General features: G+C 42.7%; 1 protein-coding gene across 1 annotated transcript in view; it reads right to left on the bottom strand.

The window, feature by feature from the left end:
• Window positions 1–636: 636 nt before the first annotated feature.
• Window positions 637–12,122, bottom strand: part of LOC147897225 (cell division cycle protein 48 homolog) — a 51,021-nt gene continuing 39,535 nt past the window's right edge. The window contains exon 9 of the mRNA XM_087381082.1: window positions 637–1,112. Within this exon, the coding sequence (XP_087237208.1) occupies window positions 813–1,112 (300 nt within the window). The 3' untranslated portion in view covers window positions 637–812. The remainder of the gene's footprint in view (window positions 1,113–12,122) is intronic.

Here is a 12,122-nt window from a genome sequence, read left to right as displayed (position 1 = left end):
TCTGCCTTTCATGGGGGGCAGTGAATTATGGAGATTTTCTGCAACCGGCTGTCGAATACACAAGTGTCACTTTACTGCAGACCAAGGTTAGGATATTGCAGGCCACTTTTTGACGAGAATCAACTTTCTACCACAAACCATTAAATCAAACAACAATCGCCTGGTTTGTAGACAATTGACAACACGCGAAGCCCAAAAGTTAATTCAAACGCTCACAATCTAGTCATAAGAAATACGACGACATCAGCCAAACAAACAGGCCCACCTCAATATCTATAAAGCTTCCAAAACAGTACCCTTTGAAACATTGTCCTATCTGATTCTTAATCAATACTACTGCAGATAGAGAGCTTCGTTTCTGCAACATAGCATCTCTGCACCCAATCTTGCTGTGGCCTCTGTTCTTGATAGAAATTATTATGACGTTGAATTTAAACCCAAGCATGAGACGGAGCAGAGCTCTGTAATAAATCTTCGCCAAAACATAGGCATGCACGGTACCTTTGTGACCAATTACATGATGATGACAATAAATCGATCATGCCAGGGACTAAAAAAGCAATCATCAATCCTGGGATGAAAATGCACAAAGCAAACATAGCAATGACAAATTGAGAGACAGCCTGGACTCGCAGAGATTGTAACCAAAACACAAAGCTTGCCAAAAAGAAAACATTACAATGGAACAAAGTTCCACCATGCACAGCACAAGAGCCTACATGTCTATATTCTATGCCAAAAAGAGTCTTAAAATCTTCATTGAAACCACCTTTTGGGACTGTGGTACCTGGGATAACTAATAATAATACAGCCTAATTGTACAGGTCATCATCGTCAGCCACAGCAGCCTGACCAAATGCATCTGTACCTGCAGCTGCAATACCCCCCCCAGCGGGTCTGTCTGCAAAGTGAAACTCTGATCCGAAACCCCTGGACTGCTGCAAAGTTTGAGCAAAAGCCTGGTACTTGCGAATGTCAGCATCACTCACACTCCTCCGGGCAAATTTCATGGACTCCTCGAAATGAGCTGCCTTAATTTCTGCCATCTCATCAACTTCATCTTCGTCCATGGCCTCCGGATTCTCATTCCTCCTCTTTTCAAGTTCAATGTCCTAAACATAACACATAGTTTAAAAACAATAACTAAAGGACAAGTAGTAAATTTTAAATCAAGCAATCACAACAGAAAGAGAAAGCACAGGACTATGATCAGCATCCAATCAAATGCCCTATTATGCTGAGTTCCGCTGCATTGTTAGCCAACCAAGCCCAAACTCTTTCACAGAAGAGGACCCACAGTCGTTAAAAGATGTAGGCACCCACTAAGTCTCATCAGATGCTGCAGGAACACCATCCAGTGATGCCACTTCATTCCTACTTTGTGAGCCATAACAGCGTACTGAGCCAGCTAGGTTCCTGACTTCAACTTCTTTTTTTTATGAAAAACACTTCTATTAAGTATGAACAAAACGCGCAAGAGAGCTCAAAGCATGACCTGACTTCAACTTCAATCCTATATCTAGATGAACTCTATGACAGTATACAAACACATCCTTCAAAAGCACAACAAATAGTGCAGTAGTCTCATGACAGTGACAAGGTTGAAAACCACAGCCTCCATTTTTTCATGAAAAAGACTACTATGAAGTATGAACAAAACCCGCGAGAGAAAGCTCGAAGCGGAAATACAACATGACCTGACTTCAACTTCAATCCTATATCTAGATAAAATCCATGACAGTATCCAAACACATCCTTCGGAGCACAATAAATAGTGCAGGTGTGTAGTCCTTTGAGCAAGGATCATATATTTATGAAACATACAGGAAGAAACCTTCAATAGTGTGTAGTCCTTTGAGCAAGGATCATATATTAATGAAACATACAGGAAGAAAACCATTAGGGTTGAGCCAGCAGCTCACGTCCCCACCGTAGGCTCAGTGCTTCAAGCCCCCGATGAGCAAACCACAGTTTGCTGCCCCAAAACACAGGAGTGAGCATGAAATATAGCATGAAAGAGTATACAAGAAAGCCGCAGCTATAGTATACAGAGACAGTGAAAATATGGCTAGGAGAGGCACGCATCCATCCATATATACTGCTCAAAATCTATGTGATCCTCGATGATCAATAGTCAAGATGCATCAATATCATGAAGTCTCATAGCAGAAATACTGTCAACTCAGTATCTCAGATGAAACATACAGTGTCATCAAGCGACCTCATGAAATCACGGTGAGTCTGTCTGTACTGAGGGAGTGGAGGTGCTACCCCTCTCTCGAACACCAGGTAATGCTCCAAATGCTCGCTCTGCTGAACTACCTGTAGGAGCCCGGACCGCAGTTGACTCTAACTGGAAAGCATCAAGGTAAAGCTGCAATATCCCAGGTGAATTTACCAGTTCACCTTCCTCCATCCATTTCGCATCAAGTGATGGGTAATTTTGAAATTTTACCAAGTAGCGAGGCATAACTTTACCCTTGAGCTTTCTATCTCTGTGTGCTAGAATCTGCTCTGGGACCAGAAGTTCATCCTGTTTTTCCACTTCAGGCTGCACCTCATCAGGTAAATCCTCGGGAATATCTCCATGATATTGCTTTAATAAGCTCACATGAAAGGCATTATGTATCTTCCAATGCAGAGGCAACTTCAGCCTATAAGCTACCTCGTTTATCTTTTCAGAAACCTGGAAAGGACCATAGTAACGCATGTTCAACTTTGTGTACAACCTTTCCTTGCCTTTCTTATTTTTCAGCCCTGCCTTCTGAAAACGCAGCAAAACCCTATCACCTTCTGTGAATACCAATTCCCTGCGGTGCTTATCTGCTGCTCTTTTCTGCTTGTCCTGACTTCTTTGCAAAGGCATATTTGATCTTCTTGTAAGCCTCTTCAAGGCTTTCCACAAAAGCCTAGGCTTTTGTATGCTGGCACCTTCCACTATTTCAAAAGGTGCTTTACCTGTGGATGTGTGCACCGTATTATTGTAAGCATATTCCAGCAAAGGCAAATAATGCTCCCATTTGCTTTGGTCTGAGACATAGCATTTAAACATATCCAAGATGGTAGAGTTTTCTTGCTCCGATTGTCCATCAGACTGAGGGTGAAAAGATGACGAAAAATTCAGCGTAGTGCCCATATTTTCAAACAGCCCTCTCCAAAAGAGGCTGGTCATCCTCGGATCTCTATCACTGATTATGGATTCAGGCATCCCATGATACTTGAAGAAATGCTGCAGAAACAATTTGGCCATTTGATCTGCTGTAATTTTCTTTCTTACTAGCACAAAGTGGGCTTGTTTGCTAAACCTGCAAATTATTGTCCACAATCCATCATGTCCAATAGGAGTACGTGGAAGATCAAACACAAAATCCATAGCTATGCTTTGCCATGGTCTATCCGGAATTGGCAAAGGGTGTAACAACCTAGGTGCCTTCTGCCTGTCAAACTTTACTTTCTGACAAACCATGCATGTTCTCACATATTCTTCCACATCTTTCCTCAAAGATGGCCAATAAAAGTATTGCTCCACTGCTGTAATTGTTCATGTAATTCCCCTATGTCCTGCATATGGAGGAGCATGACTTTCCATTATGACTTTCTGTCGCATCTGATCAGTGACACAGAGTCGTCCATGCATCAAAATGAAACCCTCTTTCAACATATAGTGATCATGCCTTTGACCATCAGAAAGCTGATCATAAATAATTGAAAAATCAGCATCATTAACATATTGATCTTTCATCACATCTAACACATTGTTGTAAGCAATGCTCACTGCTGAAACACTGGGTTTCTTGGAGACTGCTTCAGGCTGTGGTTTCCTGGAAAGTGCATCAGCCACGACATTTTTGTTACCCGGCACATGTACAATTTGAAAATGAAACATTGAGAGGAAGTTAGCCCATCTCATGTGCTTTTCACATAATTTTCTCTGCGTGAGAAAATATCTAAGTGACTGATGATCTGTCTGCACATAAAAATCAGCTCCAAGAAGGTAATGTTTCCATGTGGTCAAAGCATGTATCACTGCTAACATTTCCTTCTCGTATGTCTGCAAGTACTCTCATATGCAACCACTCTGCCATCCTGCATCAAAGTGCCTCCTATGCTGTTCCCACATGCATCACAAGTTACAGCAAAGGGTTTTGCAAGATCTGGCAAGATAATAACGGGTTCAGAACACAACTTTTGCTTCATTTCTTCAAAAGCTGCATTTTCCTTTGGTCCCCACCAAAACGGTACAGCTTTCTTTTGTAAAGCATGCAAGGGAGAAGCAATTTCTGCAAGGTACTTTATAAACCTCCGATAGTATGAACACAACCCAAGAAAGCTTCTGACTTCATGCAGATTTTTCAAAATTGGCCAACTCCTTATGGCCTCAACTTTTGCAGGATCCATCTTGACTCCATCCTTTGACACTATATGACCGAGAAAATAAATCTCATGCATAAAGAACTCACTTTTCTTGGTGTTTATTAATAGCTTGTGTCTTTTCAACTCTTGAAACACAATAGTGAGGTGTTTCATGTGCTTCTGCTCATTTTTAGAGAACACAATGATGTCATCGAAGAAAGCGCCCACAAACTTTCTGTGTGCTCTAAAAATTCTGTCCATCATTCTATTGAAAGTGGCAGGTGCATTACTCAAACCAAAAGGCATCACAAAGAACTCATATAAGCCAAATGAAGTGCGGAAGACAGTCTTATAGACATCTTCAGGCTGTATCCTTATTTGATGGTATCCACTTTTAAGGTCAATACCACTGAACATTGAGGAACCTTCCAACCGATCCAATATATCATCAATGCGTGGAATTGGAAAACGGTTCTTAATTGTGACTTTTTTCAAAGCCCTATAATCAATACACATTCTCCAACTGCCATCCTTCTTTTGCACAAGCAACACAGGGGAACAGTAAGGAGAATTACTTGGCTGTATTAATTCCTTTTCCAAGAGTTCCTTCACTTGTGACATTCTCTCTTCTTGTTGTGCCTTACTGACACGATAGGGAGGTATATTAGGCGGTGAGCTTCCTAGAATTATATCAATTTGAGATCCTCGGGCCTCTTGGGAGGTAATTCTTAAGGAAGTGCATCTAAGAAACAATCCTGAAAATCTGAAATAAAAGCAACCCTTTCTCTATCTAAAGCAGAAAGAGTAGAGCCTTCCTGAACTGGTTGGCTGTCCTCTTTGACAAAAATCGAGTACGCTGAAATATGACGCTTTATTACATTGGAAATACAAGAAGCTGAAACTACAGGGATGGACTCCCCTTTCAACTTTACATCAAGTACATGATTTTTGCCTCTATGAGTTAAAGAAATCTTCTTGTTTCTCATCTGCACATCAGCCCCCACCCTGTACATCCAAGGCATCCCCAGCAAAGCATCACACTTTGGCAAAGGCATAATGTAGAAGTCCTCTGCATCCTGATATCCCTGGATATGCATCCTCAACTTGCCAATGATAGGAGTGACAAGTGTGTTGAGTTCAGGGTTGGCCATATCACACTTGCCGGATGGCCCCATTTCCTTAGGCTTGATGCCAAGCCTTCCTGCCATATCAAAAGTTATGAAATTCGCCTTTGCCCCAGAATCAAAGAAAAACAAACAATTCTGATTTCTGATTTTTCCCCATGCTCTGCACATCTCAGTCTTTTTCGTTTCCTCTTCAACATGTGCATGTGGCAAACTCCCAATCACATCTGAAAGAAGTCCTGCGGAAGGTTTAGGCCTTTGCCCTTCCGATCAGCCTGTTTATCACCATTCTTATCATCATCTAACCTGTCTCTTTTCTTGGATGGGCAATCATAAGAGCGGTGTCCCTCTCCTTTGCATATAAAACATTTGTTTTGCTCCATGAGTGACTTTTTCTCTTCATCAGATAACTTGGTACGGGGCTGTTTATTAGGCTGTCCACGCCTTTGACCAGCTTTAAATTGGGCTTTTCCTCCCTTTTGAAACGGTCGTTTGCCATAATTTTTATTTTCAGATTTGATGTCCTTATCCTAGTGTTTGGCAGCCCGTTTGTTGTCTTCTTTCTTGCTGTCCATAAAGCCCAAATTCTTATCCTGCATCCATGCATATGCTGTCCTTGCATTCTCAATTAATTGAGTCATAGAACCCACCTTAGTGTTGATGCAATAATCACGTAGCTCACTAGGCAATCCACAACAGTACCTCTCTATTTGCTCTTTCAAAGAAACATGCCTGTAAGAGCTCAATGGCAGCAAAACATCCCAAAACCTCTGGGTGTAATCATCAAGATTCTTGCAAAGTTTGTATGACAAGTCATGCCAGTGTGAAAGTACTTCAACTTCAAAAGTTGGAGTAAGCCAAGTAGAAGAGAACACTTGCTTAAATTCCAGCCAAGTAGCAGGTGCATCTCCATGAAGCATAAGGTTGGTGTACCACTTAAGTGCATTACCTTTCAAAAATGTGGCAACCTTCCTCATCTTGAATGCTTCTGTAAACAAACCCCCAAGAAATGCAGCATCAAACTGTTGAAGGAATGTGAGGGCTTTGTACCTATCCTTGTTAGAATTATAGATATAATTCAGCAGTGACCAATGTAATTTAATAAGCTAGTTAGGGGCACTTTTCCCTCTTTAAGAGGTTTTTTTCCCTAACCGCAATTAGTCCACTAACTATGGTTAGTGACTACTGAGGTTTTGTCACTAGGACAAAACCTTATCTCACTCCTTCAGTTGTATCTCTCTCACTCTCATCTATTTGCAACTAAGCTTTCAGCTCTCTCTCTCCTGCTTCTTGCTCTCATTTGCTCTCTCTCTCCCATTCTCACATTTGGTATCAGAGCAGATCGTGCTCTTGGACCTGCTCCCTGCTCCCGGACTCTAGCTCCCGCGAGCTCCCTTTGCTGGCCGTACCCTCTGTCTGCTGCAGTCTCGTCATCCCGTATAGTGCTGTACTACAGTCCGTGTGTCGTACATTCCATACAGGTCCGTACGGCCCTGCTACTCAAGTCCGTACTCTACTGCATCTCGCCCGTACAAACCTGCATTCGACCGTACAGATCTACTCGAGCTCCACGATCTGCAAATCCGTACTGCGCCGTACTGTTTCTGCCATCCGTACATTTTCGTACGATTTCGCTCAGTCCAGCTCGGTCCATACTGCAGATTTGCCGTACCTACTCGTACTTGTTGCTTCCGTACTGTGCGACCATATTTCTCAACCCGTACTGCATTTCGACGGTACTGCCGTACAGTCCACTCCGTTCGTACTATGTTGTACTTACTCGTCCGTACATCCGTACCTGCAAGTTCCGTACTGCACACCTGCATCAGCCGCCGCACTGTATTTTGTACAGCCGTACTGCAGGTGTACGGATTCCGTACAGGATTCATTGAGCAGGCATTCTTGCAGCTCTTTTGCTATTCTTTGCAGATCTGGTGCTTGTGCTGCTATTTTTGCAGTCATTTGCAGACATTTGGGGTATTTTCGGGTTTGTAATTGCTTCTGAAGCACACATTGCTGGCAGATTCAGAGTTTCAAGCTCAAAATTTGGGGCTTTCAGTTTTGCAGTACAATTTCTTGCAGAAATTTGAGGATTTTGTGATTACACTGCAATTTCGCAGTGAAATTTGGGGCTTTTGCAGACAGAGCGCAATTCTTGCAACATTTGGGGCTTTTGTTCAATTTGCCCCTTTCTGGTTGCAATTTCAGGTCTATTTTGGGGCTTTTGTGTTGGAGAAGCAATTTCGGAGATTTCACACTATCTTTCTTGAAGTGTTTTGAGATTCTGGAGAGTTTTTGATGCTTGGACAGATTTTTGACAGTGCAAGTGCAGAAATCTGAGTTGCATTTGCAGCCAATGCTTGGCTGTGTTTTATGGGAGTTGTGCATTTCATTCCCAGTAAGGGAATTCAGTTTTGTATCTGCTAAAATCTCTTTCTGAGATATGGCCCAGCAAAATCAGAATGATTTCCCGTTCGGTGGTCTTTCACAGGAAGACAAGTTGGATGGTACCAACTACTCCCTATGAAGTTTTATGGTACGCAATATTCTGATTTCTCGCAATTTATGGGATTATGTGAATGGGGATGAGATCCGACCAGCAAGTATGGCACCTAATACCTGTTATGCTCTAGCCGAGATAGCATGACCTCGGAAAGATCGGTGGGCATTTTCTCTTAGAGGACCAACTTTTGTAATAGTTAATGTGCGTAAATGAAATGGTCAAGAGAAGTAACTGCCAAGGTCCTAGGTGAGGGTGAAATGGCATTGACTAGGTAGTTCTGAGTGCTAAGGCCTAGGTGCACCTAAATGTGCAATAATGCCAAGGGGCAAGTGGTTTTAAATGTGCCCAAGAGAGGGGTAAAAAGGTGCACCAAGTGGAGAGGCTAAAATGATGACATTTGGCAAGGGGAACTATCTAGGGAATTGAGGGTCTCGTGGATAAGCATGAAAAAAACAAAGGAACGTATGAATCTGAAGATCTGTGATCCACGAGAGTTAGGCTGGGTGGAACAATCAAATGCCATCACCCGTGATCTGCGTGAACGTAGGAATAGAGATTCAGGAAGAAAAGATAATGTCGATGACAGTTGGTATCAGAGCCAGGTTGAGAGAGCAAGGGACAAGAGACGGAAGCTGTGCGTGAAGATGGACGAGGATGTGCATAAAACCGCTTTTAGAAGCAGGTTTGGTCATTATGAGTTTTTGGTAATGCCCTTCGGACTTACCAATGCTCCAGCGACCTTCGTCATGCTTATGAACGATTTGCTACGTCCGTATATCGGAAAGTTCGTAGTACATTTTATTGACAATATCTTGATATTCAATAAAAGTGTTACTGAGCATACTGAACACTATTCTTAAGTGTTCACGATGCTCAGTAACACTTTTACTGAATATCAAGATATCGTCAATAAAATGTACTACGAACTTTCCGATATACGGACGTAGCAAATCGTTCATAAGCATGACGAAGGTCGCTGGAGCATTGGTAAGTCCGAAGGGCATTACCAAAAACTCATAATGACCAAATCTGCTTCTAAAAGCGGTTTTATGCACATCCTCGGCTCTAATCCGGATTTGATGGTAGCTGCACTTAAGATCTATCTTGCTAAAAATCACGGCTCCATGTAACGCATCTAGCAAATCATCAATCCGAGCCATCGGATACCTGTGCTTAACAGTGATATTATTCAATGCTCTGTAATCTATACAGAGGCGAAACGTATCATCCTTTTTCTTCTTTAATATCACTGGCGAAGCAAAAGGTGAGAAACTTGGTTGAATCTGCCCAAACTTGAGGTATTCTTCCAGTTGTCTACGCACCTCCGCTTCTTCCGCAAAACTCATTCTATAGGGAGGTCTATTTACAGGTTCTGCCCCCGGGATCAGTTCAATCTTATGTTGAACTTTCCGCTCTGGAGGTAACCCATAAGGTAGTTCATCCCTAAAACATTCAGAGAACTCCTCTGTTATAAGATTAGCCAGCTTGGCCATCTCACCACTTTGCATAACATCAGTGCTAGCCGAAGAATCATCCACCGGCTCTACCGATGCTGTGCAAAGGAATAAAAACTCTACTTGAGCTTTTCGGATTTCCATCACGGAAACCAACGGTCCCTGAGGTATATCTTTTTCACCTCGTAACACATAAAGCACATCATTCATCTTGAATTGATATACGTGCTTTTTCCAATCAATGGCTGGATTCTTCCTAGAATGCCACGCCATACCCAGGGCTATATCTGCATGAGCAAGCTTGGTCATTTCAAAATCAAGCTTCTCAGCATAGTCCTGAATCCTAAGCTCCAACTGGGTAACCCTTTGGTCCCATACTTCAGTTGAACTTCCATCTGCCATTCTGACTGTATACGCATAGTCAGATGGGCTCGTTTTTAATTTCAGCCTCTTCACGAGCTTGGAGTTAATCACATTGTGAGTTGACGCCGAGTCAAACAACACAATGACATCATGACTGGCCACTTGCCCTTTCATTTTAATTGACTCCGTATCATTAAAGGCCGTATACCCCGTTGCTGTAGGCTTAGATAGGATGTTATCAGGTGCACTCGTCACTAACTTAGCAACAGATGCACATAACAAACAAGGTACTAACCTCTGAGAAGGTCCCGCCAGTTGCATCTGCATATGTTCCGCATTGGGACTCTCCTGCATTTCCACGTCGCATTCAGATATTATCATATTAGCCGTGCGACGGTCTTTATTCAGTGGACAATCCTTCCACTGATGTCGCTGAAGGCAGCCGAAGCACAATCCTTCTTTTCTAGCTTTCTCTTTTTGTTCAGGGGTCAACGAGGACTTTGACCAAGCCCGGGCTGCCATTGGAGTTATTTTCCTTTTCACCCCAACGGTGGTACTTGTTTTTACTGGTCCCTCAACCGGCTTCACCTGCTTGGTTTGGCCACCTGGCTGCGAGACACTTGTCTTTGAAATCCATTTCCTCTGAAATCCCCCTTTTTTCGGGTACTCATATTGAGTCCCTGCCTGCACAAATCCACCAGATCTGCCTCTGGCATCCTCATAGTTCAGGGCTACTGCAATAGATTCATCTAATGTAGTCACATATTTAGCCCGAACTTCCATTTTGATCTTGTCGTTCAGTCCATAGATATAGTCTTTTAATTGAACCGACATAGGGAGAGGGTCTATTATTTTCATGACACATTCCCTGAATTTGTCGGTGTACTCTGCCACCGACAGACTCCTCTGACGAAGATTTCTATAAGCATCCCAAGCTCGGGACTCTTCATCAAATGGGAGAAAGTGTTTCTTGAATTCAGCTTTAAACCCTTCCCAGGTGGTTGGAGCAACTTGATCCTTCTGTTGCTTTATCCACCATCTATCCGCTGCCTCAATAAACAAGTGTGTGGCCTCACGGATTTTCTTTAGATCAGATCTAATTTCACAAATGGCGAAGGCTTCTTCCCACTTGTGTAACCAAACCTCGATCACATCAGAGCTGCGCTCGGTCATCCGACCAACGTACTTCTCCGGTCTATAATTAGCGATATTAGGTACTTTGACCCTTGCGCGCTCTAATGAATGGATACTGGGCTCTGGCTCTGCTGGAGCTTTGCCCTTATCAATTCTAGACGGTCTAGCCGATAAGGCTTGTACCATTTCCCTAATCTCATTTTAACCAGCAGTCACGTAGTACATTTTATTGACGATATCTTGATATTCAGTAAAAGTGTTACTGAGCATCGTGAACACTTAAGAATAGTGTTCAGTACTTTGAGGAAAGCCAGTCTTTATGTGAATAAAAAGAAAACTATACTGTGTATGGTTAGGCTTGAGTATTTAGGGTTCATAATTACTCCACAGGGGGTAGAAATGGATCCGAAGAAAGTGGCTGCGATACTAACTTGGCCAATCCCTCAGAGTCTGACCGCGTTGCGATCATTCTTGGGATTTGTCCAGTTTTATAGAAGGCATATCAAAGGATATTCCGGAATAGTATCGCCATTGACTGATCTGACCTCAGATAAAGTACCTTTTATTTGGGGACAGAATCAACAAGAAAGTTTTAACACCATAAAACAAGCTGTGGTCTCAGGACCGGTGTTAAAAATAGTTGATCCCCAGAAACTGTTGTTCCTAGAAACCGATGCAAGTGGCATTGCGGTAGGAGCAGTCCTCCTTCAAGAGGGAAGGCCAGTAGCCTTTGAAAGCAAGAAGCTTTCTCCCTCTCAAAGGAATTGGCCAACTCATGAATTAGAGTTGTATGCTGTCATCCATGCTTTGAAAACATGGAGGCATTATCTGTATGGTTCAGAGTTTTATGTGGATGTAGATCATGATACTCTAAAACATTTTTGTAAACAGCCTGACTTGAGGGGCCGCCAAGCTAGGTGGGCAGAGCTCATGCAGGAGTTAAATCTAACGATTCGGTACCGAAGAGGAAAAGACAATAAGATTGCTGATGCGTTGTCTCGCATTATGCACAACCTGAGTTTCACGGTATTAGAGAGTGCTCTAATGACCGAGATAAGAGAAACTCAAAGAGTGGACGAGTTTGTCCAGAGCTTGTGGCCTAAAGCTCATGTGTTAAAACCCGGGGAAAATGAAAAGGATGACCTGGCATCCAGGAAAGGCCAAACTTATGCAAGATATACCATAAGGGAT

This window comes from Dipteris shenzhenensis, chromosome 11, assembly GCF_047967505.1.
Source record: "Dipteris shenzhenensis isolate YYH24624 ecotype China chromosome 11, Dip_SZ_1.0, whole genome shotgun sequence".
NCBI classification, from domain to species: Eukaryota; Viridiplantae; Streptophyta; class Polypodiopsida; order Gleicheniales; family Dipteridaceae; genus Dipteris; species Dipteris shenzhenensis.
The sequence above is the reverse complement of the archived record's forward strand: the minus strand, read 5'-3'. Positions and strand labels throughout refer to the sequence as shown.